Source organism: Schistocerca cancellata, chromosome 9 (genome assembly GCF_023864275.1).
Source record: "Schistocerca cancellata isolate TAMUIC-IGC-003103 chromosome 9, iqSchCanc2.1, whole genome shotgun sequence".
Classification (NCBI taxonomy): Eukaryota; Metazoa; Arthropoda; class Insecta; order Orthoptera; family Acrididae; genus Schistocerca; species Schistocerca cancellata.
In genome coordinates, this window is record NC_064634.1 from 304,340,059 (window position 1) to 304,356,856 (window position 16,798).

The 16,798-nt window shown below is 45.3% G+C and overlaps 1 protein-coding gene and 1 pseudogene across 1 annotated transcript in view; one reads left to right on the plus strand and one right to left on the minus strand.

Annotated features, from left to right (window-relative positions):
* The first annotated feature begins 6,728 nt into the window (after window positions 1-6,728).
* The window catches only part of LOC126100888 (uncharacterized), an 80,912-nt gene continuing 70,842 nt past the window's right edge, over window positions 6,729-16,798 (plus strand). Inside the window, exon 1 of the mRNA XM_049911556.1 lies at window positions 6,729-6,859. Within this exon, the coding sequence (XP_049767513.1) occupies window positions 6,771-6,859 (89 nt within the window). The 5' untranslated portion in view covers window positions 6,729-6,770. The remainder of the gene's footprint in view (window positions 6,860-16,798) is intronic.
* Window positions 10,627-10,745, minus strand: LOC126102189 (5S ribosomal RNA; annotated as a pseudogene).

Below are 16,798 nucleotides of genomic sequence, written 5' to 3' on the forward strand. Positions count from 1 at the left end.
AAGTTCGTGGTGGAGGACACTGCTTTTCCCAGACAAAAATCAACACTCCGTCACTGCCGCACATCCTTATGAAGAAATTGCTTCCTGCCCAACTACATAGTGCAGTGTGTGATGGTTTACGCCGTGTCTATTCGTGTGCGTTTCTTGTGTTACCACCGAGCGAGGTGGCGCAGTGGTTAGCACACTGGACTCGCATTCGGGAGGACGACGGTTCAATCCCGTCTCCGGCCATCCTGATTTAGGTTTTCCGTGATTTCCCTAAATCGTTTCAGGTAAATGCCGGGATGGATCCTTTGAAAGGGCACGGCCGATTTCCTTTCACCTCCTTCCCTAACCCGAGCTTGTGCTCCGTCTCTAATGACCTCGTTGTCGACGGGACGTTAAACACTAATCTCCTCCTCCTCCTCCTCCTCCTCCTCCTCCTCTTCTTGTGTTAGTTACTAACGTTAGTTCAATAGTCTTTCCGCCAGTAGCACGTGTTTCCATCATATAAATTCTTTGCTCTTTATGGGACATATGACGTCGCTTGAACTTGTTCAAAAATGCCTCGGGAACTGTGGAAATGGATACTTCGGATCATATTCTCCCACCAAATCTATGAGTCGATTGCTATCCATTCGATTCTAAGAAATGTGACTGAAAGCACCTTCGCAATGGCTATGCTCTACCGTGATGAGAATGCCATCGAAATTCATATGCCGGTTATTGAGTTATAAGCCAGTGTGTGTTACGTTCTATACTTCTAATCGACAAATAAATGTTGTTTTAACTTTTATCTGACTTACGACATCTGTTCTTACATAATGAATGGGGAGTCATTCCTCCGCCAATACAAGCCGCGAAAGGGGAAATCCAGTAACGTAAGCGACTTTGAAAATGGCAGATTATTAAGATCCGGTGCCTGGGAACGAACATCTCGGAAACGGCCAAACAAGGCATCTATAAAAATTGGTTAAAGGGCTGTGAAACCAGTAGCAGCCGAGACGGTGTTTGCCGTCTGTGCCTCACCGCAGATGTCTCTTCCGTGAAGCAGTTTGACAGTGTCAAATGAGGCAAAATTTTCGAAACTCTGAGAAAAATGGAGGTCTATGCGGAAAGACGGATAGTGTACAAAACACCCAAAACCATGAGGAAACAACAAAACTGGAAAACCATGAACGAAGTGTTCGGATTGAAAAGGGATGCATTATTTTGCCCCTACTATTTAATCTGTTTGTCGAAGAAGCAATGACGGAAATAAAAGAAAGGTTCAAGATTGGGATTGAAGTTCAAGGTGAAAGGATATCAATGAAAAGATTCGCTGATGACATTACTGTAGTCACTGAAAATGAAGAAGAATTACAGGATGTTTTGAATGAAATGAACAGTCTAATGAGTACAGAATATGGATTGAGAGCAAATGGAAGAAAGAGGAAAGTAATGAGAAGTAGCGGAAATGAGAACAGAGAAAAAGTTAACATCAGGATTAGCGATCACGAAGTAGATAAAGTTAAGGAATTCTGCTACCTAGGCAGTAAGTTCAAATGGCTCTGAGCACTATGGGACTTAACATCTATGGTCATCAGTCCCCTAGAACTTAGAACTACTTAAACCTAACTAACCTAAGGACATCACACAACACCCAGCCATCACGAGGCAGAGAAAATCCCTGACCCCGCCGGGAATCGAACCCGGGAACCCGGGCGTGGGAAGCGAGAACGCTACCGCACGACCACGAGAGAAGGCAGTAAGCTAATCCATGATGGACGAAGCAGGGAGGACATAAAAAGCAGACTAGCACTGGCAAAAAAAAGCATTCTTGGCCAAGACAAGCCTACTAGCATTAAACATAGGTCTTGATTTGAGGAACAAATTTCTAAGCACAGCGTTGTGTGGTAGTGAAACTTGGACTGCGGGAAAACCAGAACAGAAGGGAATCGAAGCGTCTGAGATGTGGTGTCACAGAAGAATGCTGAAAATTAAGTGGACTGATAAGGTAAGGAATGAGGAGGTTCTCTACAGAATCGGCGAAGAGAGGAATATATTGAAGAAATTCTCCCAGTCCATATGTGGCATAACAGCAAACTAGTGCTCAACAGTATTGGTTAAAATAGTCTTGGTTGCAATTTTAGTTTTTTTTATTTTTCATCTACGCGTTTCGCCTTATTTAGGCATCTTCAGGTTATCTAAATAGACAATAGAGAAAAAATACATCTATTTAACAATCTTTGTTGTCTATTTAGATAACCTGAATATGCCTAAATAAGGCAAAACGCGCCGTTGAAAAATAAAAAAAAAACAAAAAACTAAAAGCCCGCATCTCGTGCTCGTGCGGTAGCGTTCTCGCTTCCCACGCCCGGGTTCCCGGGTTCGATTCCCGGCGGGGTCAGGGATTTTATCTGCCTCGTGATGGCTGGGTGTTGTGTGCTGTCCTAGGTTAGTTAGGTTTAAGTAGTTCTAAGTTCTAGGGGACTTATGACCACAGCAGTTGAGTCCCATAGTGCTCAGAGCCATTTGAACCATTTTTGAAAAAACTAAAATTGTAACCAAGACTGTTTTTAACCAATACTATATATTGAAGATATTGACAAGAAAAAGAGACAAGATGATAAGAAATATGTTAAGACATCAGGGAATGACTTCCATGACACTAAGAGGCAGCTGTAGAGAGTAAAAACTGCAGGGGAAGACAGACATCGGGGACGTAGGTTGCAAGTTCAAACGGTTCAAATGGCTCTGAGCACTATGGGACTTAACTTCAGAGGTCATCAGTCCCCTAGAACTTAGAACTACTTAAACCTAACTAACCTAAGGACATCACACACATCCATGCCCGAGGAAGGATTCGAACCTGCGACCGTAGCGGTCGCGCGGTTCCAGACTGTAGCGCCTAGAACCGCTCGGCCACTCCGGCCGGCGTTGCAAGTGCTACTCCGAGATGAAAAGTTGGCACAGGAGAGGAATTTGTGGCGGGCCGAAGAAACCAGTTCTTACTGACTGACTGACTGATGAAAAAATAAATAATAATAAAAAAATTAAAATAAAATACGCAGGATAGGCAGCGATTTGTGGCAGATTTGATGGCAGAGTACAATGCCGGTGCAGGCACAGGCGTTCCGGAACACGCCGTTCAGAGCACATTATTGGAGATTGGGCTCAGCAGTAGATGGCACCCAAGGTTCCCACAGTAACGCAACGGTATCGTCAACTACTACAGCAGTACGCACCGGATCATCGAGATTGCACCGTAGATCAATAGATACTTGTCGCCTTGTCGGATGGATCACGCTTCTTATTACGACCGGTCGATTGTTTACTCGGAATATACTGCCATCCATGCGGACGTCTTCTAAACACGCACCGTGTCACAGACACAGGCCGTTGGGGACAGTTCTGTGTTATGCGGCAGAAATCGAAGGTACAGTGGCACATGTGGACTACATGAACATTACTGCGGACTACTTGCATTCGTTTATGCTTAACGTCTATCCCAGTGGCAATGGCAACTTTCTCTAGGATAAATATCCGTGTCACATGGCCAGAATTGTGCTACAGTGGCTTGAGGAGGAAGATAATGAGCTCACTTTGGTCTCTTGGCCACAAAACTCGCCCGACCTGGACCTGATGGAACACAGACGCTACTGGGTGCCAACGGCACAGTCACAAACAAACGGCCCATACTTAACGGGAATTACTTGACCTGTGCGTACAGATCAAGTGCCACATACACGAAATGTTGAATATGCGCCACACACAATCGCTACTGTATTTCATTCCGACCAATACGCTATTAAGCCTCAATGTACGAAGGGGGGCGGGGGAGAAGGGTGGGGGTTAATTAATTTATGTCCACCTTTTGAAAATATGGTAATCTAGTCAGTTACTTTATATTTCAAAATTCTGAAACAAAAATTGTTTTTAATGAATTCTTCAATCACTTCCCACCATTTTCTTTCAAAGTTTTCAGTTACAGTTTGAAAACAAAATTTAAGTCACAAGTGTAGATGTCACTTCTCCAGTGAATGTCATATTCGATATTTTCAGGTACAGGACCTTACTCACATCCTAGTATCCCTTTAAAAGGCGTATTGTGAATAAAAGTCAACAACAATTAACGAAGTTTACATTTATTCAAAAATGTTCAAATGTGTGCGAAACCTTATGGGACTTAAGTGCTAAGGTCATCAGTCCCTAAGCTTACACACTACTTAACCTAAATTATCCTAAGGAGCAACACACACACCCATGCCCGAGGGAGGACTCGAACCTCCGCCTAGACCACCCGCACAATCCATGACTGCAGCGCCTTAGATTGCTCGGCTAATCCCGCGTGGCTTGCATTTCTTAATTTGATTCATGGGGTGCTGGGATGTATAAAGTGCCCCCCCCCCCTTTCCTCTGGTAGTGCACGCTACTGAAAGTGTTCTGATATTGCTAAGAGTGTGCTAAAATACACTTTTAGCTTCTGCAGCCTACTTATACATCAGCATGTCTTTAAAAAGTGTGTTGTTAATGTAAGTCAACAAGAAATAACGAAATTTTTTATAACTGGCGTGAAATACCCTCCGCCGCCCCCTGGTAATGCGCGTCATGAACAATGAGTTGGTATTGCTAGGGTTAAGCCGGTGGTCATAATGTTTTGGGCCCACAGTACATGAAGTAAACGCCGACAGACTGAAGTGGAATGAATGGATAGTGGCAGATTACCAAAAATAGTTTACAACCCCAAGCCAGTGGGTCGAAGGTTATTGGAAGACCTTGGAAGAGATGAGGATTATGAGAGCCAGAAAGGGTCAGATGATCTGAAATTCCTCTAACGAGGAGAAGAAGAAGAAGACATTGTGACTTGAAAGAAGTTCACCATGTTTTGTAGACCGTGTGGTACGAATGTATGTGGTGAATACTCGCTGGGTGTACCTGCGCTGTGTCGCCACTGATTTAAAAGACACGCTATGGTATGGCCTATAGGTGCTGAAGAAGTATGGGCCCAACAACGAACTTGTGGCGTCACACCACGCAGCTTGTCCACCAAACTTCGAGAATGCTCGGCTCCACGCAGGGCCCACGGGAAATCAGTATGTACAGGGTGGTGCACGAAAGTGTTACCAATTGTTTCTTTCACAATTAACGACGCACATTAGATATCCCGCTGGGATCTCTACAGCAGTAGCAGCAGAGCTTGGAAAAACAAATGAGTTACGAAATAACGTGTAATTCACGATACTGCCGCTAGGAGGCTAGTAAGCAGCAATGGCTGACAATGGAAGTCTGACGACACAGCAACGATTGGCAATTGCGTTATTTTTTAATGAAACGAAAAGCCTTGTTGTGACTCAGAAGCGTTTTCGACAACAGTTTAAAGCCTTGTTGTGACTCAGAGGCGTTTTCGACAACAGTTTAACACACGATGGGTCCCTTGCAAGAAGACCATCCACAGGTTGTACCATAAATTTGTACAGGAAGGAACAGCATTGGAAGCGAAGGGACCTCGGTCTAAGCCTGTTTGTTCGCCAGACAATATTGAAGCGGTACGAGTTGCTGTACAGAGAAGTCCCGGGAAATCGTATAGAAAGGCAGCAGTGCAAGTGGGTATATCCAGACGCTCCGTTCAACGCATTCTTAAAGGTGACCTCCATACGTACTCATACAAGATGACCTGTGCACAGAAGCTCACTGAAGACCACAAGCAGCAGAAACTACTGTTTGCTCAGTGGGCGGAGGATAGGGAAGAAACTCTCAACAACGTTTGGTTTTCAGACGAGGCGCATTTTTATTTAGACGATGTGATTAACAAACAAAATGTACGCTTTTGGGCCACTGAAAACCCACAAGTGCTTCATGAACGACAACATTATGCTCCGAGGGTTACAGCGTGGGCAGCAATTTCCAGTCACGGACTTATTGGACCCTTTTTCTTCGAAGAAACTGTAAACAGCGAGCGTTATTTGAGCATGCTTCGCAGTAGCTTCATTCCACAGCTTCTTGCTACTGCCTTGCCCTTCAACACGCAGTGGTTCATGCAAGACGGAGCAAGGCCACATACTGCAAACACTGTGCTGGAGTTTTTACATGAGCATTTCGACATGTGGATCATTTCACTCAGGTTTCCAGGTCGCTTCAATGACGGACAAAATTGGCCCCCGAATAGTCCAGACCTCAGTCCATGTGACTTTTTTCTTTGGGGGTACGTAAAGGAAAAATTTTCCCGAAACGTTCACGTGATTTAATGGAGCTCAGAAGACTTGTTCTTCAAGCTTGCAGTGAAATTACGGAAGACACGTGCCGTAGGATAATCACTAACTTCAGTGTTCGTTGGAAGGAAGTTAGGAAACGAAATGGTGGACATATTGAGCATGTGCCGAGTTAGAACAAGTCTCCATGGACGGCTCTTCATTGTAGTATATGTTCCTTTCAGACTCTGTTGACAACAAAGTTTATATTCAAAAACAAAATGGTAACACATTTCGTGCGCCACCCTGTAATTGAAAAGGCACCTACTAAAGGTCTTAACTTTGTCGTGTGCTATCGAGTGCTCGCTTTCATGTAAACGCGTAGTCAAAAATTGGTAAACTCGTCTGAAATAGTTGCCCGCTCCCCGCCAGAGACGGCTGCTGCCTCTCGTAACACCCGCAGTGCGCCGTGCTGTGAGGTACGCACCACGGCCTCGACGTGTGCTTCTGACGTAGTGGAGGAGTATGGGGAGTGGGGATTCGGGAGCCCGGAGCTCAGTTCGCCGGCAGACTGTACTACTGGCGGCGTCTGCCTCCTGCGTCACTCAGTGAGTCCTCGCCATGCTGTGCTGTTGTCCACGCTTGCTGCTGCTGGCTGCCTGCGCCTTGCTGCTGCGGCCGACTCCCTACACACACGCCTCGCCCAGCAGGTACTGTCCTTTCACTAGCAACTACCTCTGTTAACAATGTAGTCATCTGGCATTCTTGGCTGGGAAAACCCGAAGGGCAGGTTTCAGCCACCTATCTCAAAGGTAGTTCCTGTCCTTCGCGCCACTGGCACCTCTCCTTCGCGAAGTGAGAGTTTTATGTTAAGTGTGTGTGATACTTTTACATGACTATAATGCGTGTATGTATGTGTGTGTGTGTGTGTGTGTGTTTGTGTGTGTAGTACGGTGTTATACACTGACGGTAAAAAATCGCAGCACAAAAAAATAATTAATGTGGAGTAATGAAATTTAGGGAATACATACTACACCTACATCTACACCTACATTTATACTCCGCAAGCCACCCAGTGGTGGGTGACGGAGGGCACTTTACGTGCCACTGTCATTATCTCCCGTTCCTGTTCCAGTCGCGTATGGTTCGCGGGAAGAACGACTGCCGGAAAGCCTCCGTGTGCGCTCGAATCTCTCTAATTTTACATTCGTGTTCTCCTCGGGAGGTATAAGTAGGGGGAAGCAATATATTCGATACCTCATCCAGAAACGCACCCTCTCGAAACCTGGACAGCAAGCTACACCGCGATGCAGAGCGCCTCTCTTGCAGTCTGCCAGTTGAGTTTGCTAAACATCTCCGTAACGCTATAACGCTTACCAAATAACCCTGTGATGAAACGCGCCGCCCTTCTTTCGATCTTCTCTATCTCCTCTGTCAACCCGACCTGGTACGGATCCCACACTGACGAGCAATATTCAAGTATAGGCCGAACGAGCGTTTTGTAAGCCACCTCCTTTGTTGATGGACTACATTTTCTAAGGACTCTCCCATCGAATCTCAACCTGGCACCCGCCTTACCAACAATAAATTTTATATGATCATTCCACTTCAAATCGTTCCGCACGTATACTCCCAGATATTTTACAGAAGTAACTACTACCAGTGTTTGTTCCGCTATCATATAATCATACAATAAAGGATCCTTCTTTCTATGTATTCGCAGTGCATTACATTAGTCTAGTTGTAACACAGTTACGTCATTAACATTGCAAGATCAGAGGTTAATATACGTGGGAGATAAGCCGTTGCAAATGTGAAATGCTGGTATATTAGAAAGCAGTGTAACTTCCAGAATAATGAGTGTAAGCATGAAGCCGTCTATGCATTGTGTCGTACAGGTGCCGTATGTCAGTTTGTGGGCTGGAGTTTAATGTATTTGGTTGGTCAATACAGAGGCGACCAATGCTGTTTGTGGATGACGCTGTAGTTGTCGTTCAGTGATGTCCCATATGACAGATCTGATGACTGAGCAGGTCAAGGCAACATGTCAACACTCTGTAGAACATGTTGCGTTTCAACAGAGAGGTATGCGGGCGAGCGGTTTCCTGTTGGAATGCTGTTCATGAATGGCAAAACAACAGGTCAGGGTGTGTCGGAAAGCCACAAGAGTGCTCCTGCTGTCTACGAAATCGCACTCCAGACCATTTATCGTGATAATAAATGCTAATCTTACTCGAAATTGCAGTCTTTTGATTTCAAATGGTTCAAATGGCTCTGAGCACTATGGGACTTAACTTCTGAGGTCATCAGTCTCCTAGAACTAAGAATTACTTAAACCTAACTAACCTAAGGACATAACCCACAGCCATGCCCGAGGCAGGATTCGAATCTGCGACCGCTGCGGTCGCGCGGTTCCACTGTAGCGCCTAGAACCGCTCGGCCACCCCAGCCGGCTGTGTTTAGCACACAGGCACGTTGGTTGCAGGATCCCAAGTGGCCTCGTTCTAACCAACATACGGCCATCACTGGCACCGAGCCAGAACCTGCTCTTATTGAAAACACAACAGTCCTCCACCGTGGCTTCCAATGAGCTTGACACTACTGAAGTTGCAAATGGCGGTGGTTTGGAATCAGTGGGACGCATCCTACACAGCGCCAGGTTCGAAGCTGTCCTTGACATAACCGACTAATGGCAGTTGATTGTGTGTCTGTTGTTCCAGCTGCTGCTCATACTGCACGATAGTCCACCACTCGGTAGTGACACATGGCCGTCCGGGGCCCGGTCTTCTTGTGACCGTATATTCTCGTGACCACCACTGCCAGCAATCACGTACAGTGGCTACATACCTGCCAAGTCTGTCTGCAATGCCTCAGGAGGAACATCCAGCTAACCGTAGCCCTGTTACCCGACCCTGTTGAAACTCAGTGAGCTGTTGATTAAGGCGTCTTTGCCACCTTAAAGGCATTCTTGACTAATATCAACCCACCTGAGATGCTGCTAGCGACACTCCTACGCGACTGGCACGAAATTTCAATAGACATCGTAAAACACACGCCTACCAACTTTCGTTTATGTCGCTCAAGTCCTTCACGGTGTCGTGATTTTTTTCCGTCATTGTATTGGATGACGGTAAAGAGATAAGGGAGAGTGTGAAACCCGGTGCCGGATCATAGGCTACTCTTCCCTAATAGCAACCAGAGGGCCGCCCAACTTAACGCCCCCGTGCGACTGATGGATCGCCATCAGCAGCGTCACACAATCTCACTTCATGAGACGCTGAGGAGAGTGTAACGGAACATATTAAAGGCTTTACTGTACCGAAGTATGCGATACCCGCCAAATTCAACCAGTTTAACGAGTATTTATGATTATAGAAAAGTTATTGTGTATGTTAACAATGATTGCGTAACATGTCTCCATAAACAGTCAGCCCATTAAATTATACTGAATAACTAACCCACACAAAAGTTAATATCACTTGATCACTGATACAGCAAATGTCATCATGTAAAAACACTGAGTTCATCTTAAATAATTAATATGAAGTACGAAAAATAGTGTACAACTTAGGTATTTTGGATCTCCTTAAATAAAAATCACCCAGTGAAACCTATTTGTTCACTAGGAGCGGTTTCACCTAGTATTCACGAAATCAATCCTGTTTTAGACGAAAACCAATGTATTTCTTAATAATTCATGTTAATTACTTATTTATGCAAATTAGAGAAGTCAATTGACAAACTTCTAAAAAACGGACTTTTTGTAACAAAGAATTATTCTGTCAAGTCAACAAATCTGTCTGTCATTTTAATAACATGTTAAATTATGTCACTCGATGCAAATTAATAACTTTTCTGCACAAATTATGATAACAGATGTACATGTGACTTGTAAACTATATCTCTTTTTAGTAGTTCTTTGACAATGTTATAAATACGAGCAGCAAGAAGGGTCGAGAGGCAGTCGGAATGTCACTTCGGTACAGTGTGTTAGTGTGTTATTGTTTGAGGTGGATAAACAATGCAAAGAACATGTAAAGGAAGTTGTGTTGTGTCATAGTCTTTGGTGGACAGTGGAATTAAGATGGCCACCAGAGTAATAAATATTTGAAGTTTACGTATTTGTTGGTTTCGTTCATTCTTTATCATCAAAAGCACATAAAAAATACGGGACCTCATGTTTTTAACCCTAGACAACCAGATTTAGAGCCAGCATCAACATCGAGACTCAGCAGCGATCCAGCAAGCAGCAGTGATTACCACAATGCATTTTAATGGCGCCAACCTAACATCAAGTGCTAACAAGCTCCGTAAATGGGAGTGAAATAGTGCGATTATAGCAATTAGCAATATCTACGACCAGGCGACCATTACAAGAGGCATGGAATTTAGTTCAGGATGTTGGCACAAAGTCTGATGATCGGGAACATTATGCCATAACCTCTCCTTCCCTTTGCCGGAATGGCGAAGGGAAAGATGTTGACAGCGCGTGGAGTTCTCAGACGGTCACCCATCCAAGTACCTACCACTTCCGATATTGCTTAACTTCGGTGATCAGACGGGAACCGGTGTATCCAACGAGGCAAGGCTGTTGGCACAATATCTCGGTGTTGGATATTCCTAGGTACCGAGAAATTCTTAATTCTTATTTGTTCGCGAGAACCGATGTCGCGTATTCGGTTACCAGATTCGAGCATGAGACCTCCCGTTTCAATTTGTGTATTGGCGACTCTCCAGACCTGGGGGGAACACTAGCTGGTTTACTCGTAACATATCTTCGACGTGTATTCGATTCCGTTTGTATTTTCTGGTGCCTTTTTCTACGGGAAATCGAGGTACGACTTTCACTCGTTCATTTTTAAGGTTCCGTAACTCATTCGTTAAAAGCTGAACCGTTATAGGATCACTTTGTTGTTCGTTTTTCGCAGGAACGCGTAGATGTATCATGTTGGCGGTATGAAAAGTTTAAGTCAAAAGTCAGTGCAATCAAAAGATACAGCCATATACAACACATATTTTGATGCTCGCAAACTCACTCACAAAATCTATAGATGAACTATTTACACATATCTTGCGTTTGGTGGTCTAGCGGTGAATAGCGTGCTTGGACGCCATGAGGTCACGGGATCGGATCTCGGTCGTACCACGGTTTTGGTTTCTTCAGTTTCCGTTGTAGACTAGCCTTCACCTCTAAACAATGTGGAGAGTTGCCAGAAACCACACGTGGTTCCGATTCGGCGTTAAACTATGGGCCCCCTTTTCACGGTTTTATAACTGGGGTAGGTTAAGGAAACACAAGTCGCCTGACAGGCGTCCAGTTAAAAGAGTTGCACCAGGCCACTTAGATGCACAAAATTACTTCTGTTATCTTCATACATAATTACGTTTGTACGAAATCATCTGAGCACTAGTCGTAATTGGACTTGTCCGGCTTCTTTTACGCAAAGTAGAATTTTGTACCAAAAGGTGTATACAACACTACAATTAATTTATGGAATTCCCACGTTTGTCGTATCTGTGCCGAGTGAGTTTCTATGATCTCTTTAGACTTGTAATTATTCCTTTGTTAGCTTCACGATTTATCCCAGCTGGTACAATAGCTACTCCTAGATACCTGAATTTCTCTACTTGGGTAATTGTGTCGAATTCGGTGATAAAAATTCCATTTTTGAATCTCGATCTCGTCCCTTCAGTATAGTGCGTCTTCTCAGATGAAATGTGGAGCCAATTTCTTCCGGTATTTCATCGAGTTTCTCCATAGATTGGTTTCCTTATGGTCTGTTATTGGAGATGAATACAAAGTCAACAGGAAACGATAGACAACAAAGGCGAATTAAATGTTGGAGACTTTTGTAAATATTTCTGCCTTTAGTTCCATTTTACCATTTCCTGTTAAATTTCTCCAAATCTAAACTGACAAATAATGTCGATAATCCATCTCCTGACCTAATCCATGTTCTGATCTCAAATGGTTCAGAAAATTCTCCAAAATATTTCAGTATTGCCTAAACTGTTTTTATTTTGTTTGTTGATTCGTGAGCAATGCAATACAACAGTTAAGATTTGATAGGGCGCAGAGCGGTTTATATGGTAAAATGCATAAAATGTATGCAGTAAATATGAGCTGTTCGTAACTATTCTGTTAAATTACTGCACGACTGTTCATACGAATAAGACACAAGTAATGCTTTGGAAATGAACTTTGTGTAAGGAACTAATCAGCAATGAGTTTGGATGCTTACGAAATCGGACACAAAATTTAAACAATGCAGTTAATATTAGTTTCACGCATGTGTTACATTTTACAGTAACAAAGCCTCACGCAGTCCAGTACAAAATGTTTAATTAATTTTCGGTAACAATTATGGAAGCAGCAGAGGCTGAAATACTGATGAAGAATATTTTAAATAATAATTTCAAACCATGAAAAATCCAGGATGGAATGTAACAACATTATAAAAAGGAAAGTTGCTGCTCACCATATAGCGGAGATGCTGAGTCGCAGATAGGCACAACATAAAGAATCTCACAATTAAAGCTTTCGGCCATTAAGGCCTTCTTCAACAATTGATGTCAGACACACATACACGACTGCAGTCCTCTGAGTTGAGTTTGCGTGAGTGTGTGTGTGTGTGTGGGGGGGGGGGGGGGGGGGAGGGATGGGTGGGTGTCTGGTTCAAAAATGGTTCAAATGGCTCTGAGCACTATGGGACTTAACTTCTAAGGTCGTCAGTCCCCTAGAACTTAGAAGTACTTAAACCTAACTAACCTAAGGACTTCACACACATCCATGCCCGAGGCAGGATTCGAACCTGCGACCGTAGTAGTCGCGCGGTTCCAGACTGTAGCGCCTTTAAAAATGGTTTAAATGGCTCTGAGCACTATGGGACTTAACTTCTAAGGTCATCAGTCCCCTAGAACTTAGAACTACTTAAACCTAACTAACCTAAGGACATCACACACATCCATGACCGAGGCAGGATTCGAACCTGCGACCGGAGCGGTCACGCGGTTCCAGACTGAAGCGCCTTTAACCGCACGGCCACACCGGCCGGCCTGTAGCGCCTTTAACCGCGTGGTGGGCACCTATTGTTGACGGAGGCCTTAATGGCCGAAAACTTTAATTGTGAGAGTCTTTATGTTGTGCCTATCTGCGACTCAGCATCTCCGCTATATGGTGAGCAGCAACTTTCCTTTTCATAATATTGTTAAACAATAATTTGTTTTCGTAATACACTAAGGAAAAGAATTAAAGGGTCACTTTTTGAAACCACGTCATTTTTTACCCATTGTGTCGTATAGATGTGAAATTTGGGTAGAGATGCCTACAGCCGACCCCTGTAACAGTGCAAAAGCATGGCGCCCTAGGGCGTCAGCCTCGGGCTCGTCGATTCTTTGAACACTAAGGTGGTCTACACAAAAGAAAAAAATACCAGAACCCAGAAGTTCATATGAGATGTAAGGTGCGTTAATGATGTCACATTGACAACAAATTTTCACAATTCTGCCCTGCGTCACCGTGAACATGTCACACAATGGGAAGGCGTACTCCTCCTCCTCCTCCCTTCCCCCTTATCCACATCTCACACCATCGCTTGACGCTTCTGCAATGGAAGTCACAACTGCGACACCCAACGTTGAAATTACGCTGTTTTCGTACTCGTGGACGAGGAAAACATTTTAAACACACCACCGGTCAGAATCGACACGAAAAGGCTTCAGGAGGTTGCACAACGGGAGCCAATAAAACCACATCATTCCTTTGGGACTTAATTTACATGCATTTCCCGATCGGAAATGATAGTTTGCAGTCTGATGTACAAGAGAACAGCTCTACTCTAAGGACGTTGTGGTGCTGAAACGGCAGAGAACGTGATCTGACCCGTTTGGAGTATAGCGCAACCACAGTTTTTTCGCTGGTAAACTAGGGAGGATTCAAAACCATTCTATGTGATTTGAACGTGATCCGAAGCAGCGAAGGGTGTTTACGCTTCTCAGCCAAACTATTTCGCATCCTCCTGTGTATGATGACTGGGACGCTGCAACATTGACACGTGCATGAATGAAATGACAGAGGCTCCCTGTAAGATGCCTCAGTTCGGTGACACCCTCGATGCCACTCACGTGCCGTTGTTAAGCAGTGTAAAAATTTACCTGTACAGAGACAACCCTTGACTGATTCGTAAGCATCTTCATTCAGGCGACCCTACCAGCACACCTCAGATTCCATATGCCTGCAAGCAGGTTCTAGGGCAGCAATGAAGCGTCACTCAGTTGTTGGGTGTCGAAATAGTAGCCTGTCCGTAGACGCCTAGGATCGGTCACAGGTTCTATCTGTACAGGTAAATTTTTAAAGTGTTCAACAAAGGGGCGTAGGTAGCACCGAGAGCATTGCCGAATTAAGGGTCTTAGAGAGATACTCGGCCATTTTATTCATGCGTTTGTTAGGACGACAGAAAAGGGTGCGAAACAGGAGAGCTGAAAAAGCACAAACTTTCTTTGATGCGTCAGACCACATTCCGATTTCATCGAATGGTATTGAGCGGTCCGTAGTAGTTCCACTGCATATACCAGAGCAAAAATTGCCCTTGCGATGCACTCCAAAGAGACTAGATTACGTTCTACATCTACATCTACATCTACATCTACATCTACATGGATACTCTGCAAATCACATTTAAGTGCCTGGCAGAGGATTCATCGAAACACCTTCACAATTCTCTATTATTCAAATCTCTTATAGCGAGCAGAAAGAACGGACACCTATATCTTCCCGCACAAGTTCTGATTTCTCTTATTTTATCATAGTGATCGTTTCTCTCTACGTAGGTCGGTGTGAACAAAATACACTCCTGGAAATGGAAAAAAGAACACATTGACACCGGTGTGTCAGACCCACCATACTTGCTCCGGACACTGCGAGAGGGCTGTACAAGCAATGATCACACGCACGGCACAGCGGACACACCAGGAACCGCGGTGTTGGCCGTCGAATGGCGCTAGCTGCGCAGCATTTGTGCACCGCCGCCGTCAGTGTCAGCCAGTTTGCCGTGGCATACGGAGCTCCATCGCAGTCTTTAACACTGGTAGCATGCCGCGACAGCGTGGACGTGAACCGTATGTGCAGTTGACGGACTTTGAGCGAGGGCGTATAGTGGGCATGCGGGAGGCCGGGTGGACGTACCGCCGAATTGCTCAACACGTGGGGCGTGAGGTCTCCACAGTACATCGATGTTGTCGCCAGTGGTCGGCGGAAGGTGCACGTGCCCGTCGACCTGGGACCGGACCGCAGCGACGCACGGATGCACGCCAAGACCGTAGGATCCTACGCAGTGCCGTAGGGGACCGCACCGCCACTTCCCAGCAAATTAGGGACACTGTTGCTCCTGGGGTATCGGCGAGGACCATTCGCAACCGTCTCCATGAAGCTGGGCTACGGTCCCGCACACCGTTAGGCCGTCTTCCGCTCACGCCCCAACATCGTGCAGCCCGCCTCCAGTGGTGTCGCGACAGGCGTGAATGGAGGGACGAATGGAGACGTGTCGTCTTCAGCGATGAGAGTCGCTTCTGCCTTGGTGCCAATGATGGTCGTATGCGTGTTTGGCGCCGTGCAGGTGAGCGCCACAATCAGGACTGCATACGACCGAGGCACACAGGGCCAACACCCGGCATCATGGTGTGGGGAGCGATCTCCTACACTGGCCGTACACCACTGGTGATCGTCGAGGGGACACTGAATAGTGCACGGTACATCCAAACCGTCATCGAACCCATCGTTCTACCATTCCTAGACCGGCAAGGGAACTTGCTGTTCCAACAGGACAATGCACGTCCGCATGTATCCCGTGCCACCCAACGTGCTCTAGAAGGTGTAAGTCAACTACCCTGGCCAGCAAGATCTCCGGATCTGTCCCCCATTGAGCATGTTTGGGACTGGATGAAGCGTCGTCTCACGCGGTCTGCACGTCCAGCACGAACGCTGGTCCAACTGAGGCGCCAGGTGGAAATGGCATGGCAAGCCGTTCCACAGGACTACATCCAGCATCTCTACGATCGTCTCCATGGGAGAATAGCAGCCCGCATTGCTGCGAAAGGTGGATATACACTGTACTAGTGCCGACATTGTGCATGCTCTGTTGCCTGTGTCTATGTGCCTGTGGTTCTGTCAGTGTGATCATGTGATGTATCTGACCCCAGGAATGTGTCAATAAAGTTTCCCCTTCCTGGGACAATGAATTCACGGTGTTCTTATTTCAATTTCCAGGAGTGTATTTTCGCATTCGGAGGAGAATGTTGGTAATTGAAATTTCGTGAGAAGATTCCGCCGCAACGAAAAACGCTTTTGTTTTAATGATGTCCACCCCAAATCCTGTATCATTTCAGTGACACTATCTCCCCTATTTCGCGACAATACAAAACATGCTGCCCTTCATTGAACTTTTTCGGTGTAATTACAATGAAATGAACACCCTTAGCTGCTTACAGGCGTTGACATACGTCAACGGGGACAGATGACATGTCCGAAAGAACAGATACCATCTTCGTATATATATTTTTCACTGTAATCCGTCAGTCCTGTCTGGTAAAGATCCCACACCGCGCATCAGTATTCTAAAAGATGGCGGATAAGCGTACTGTAGGCAGTCTCC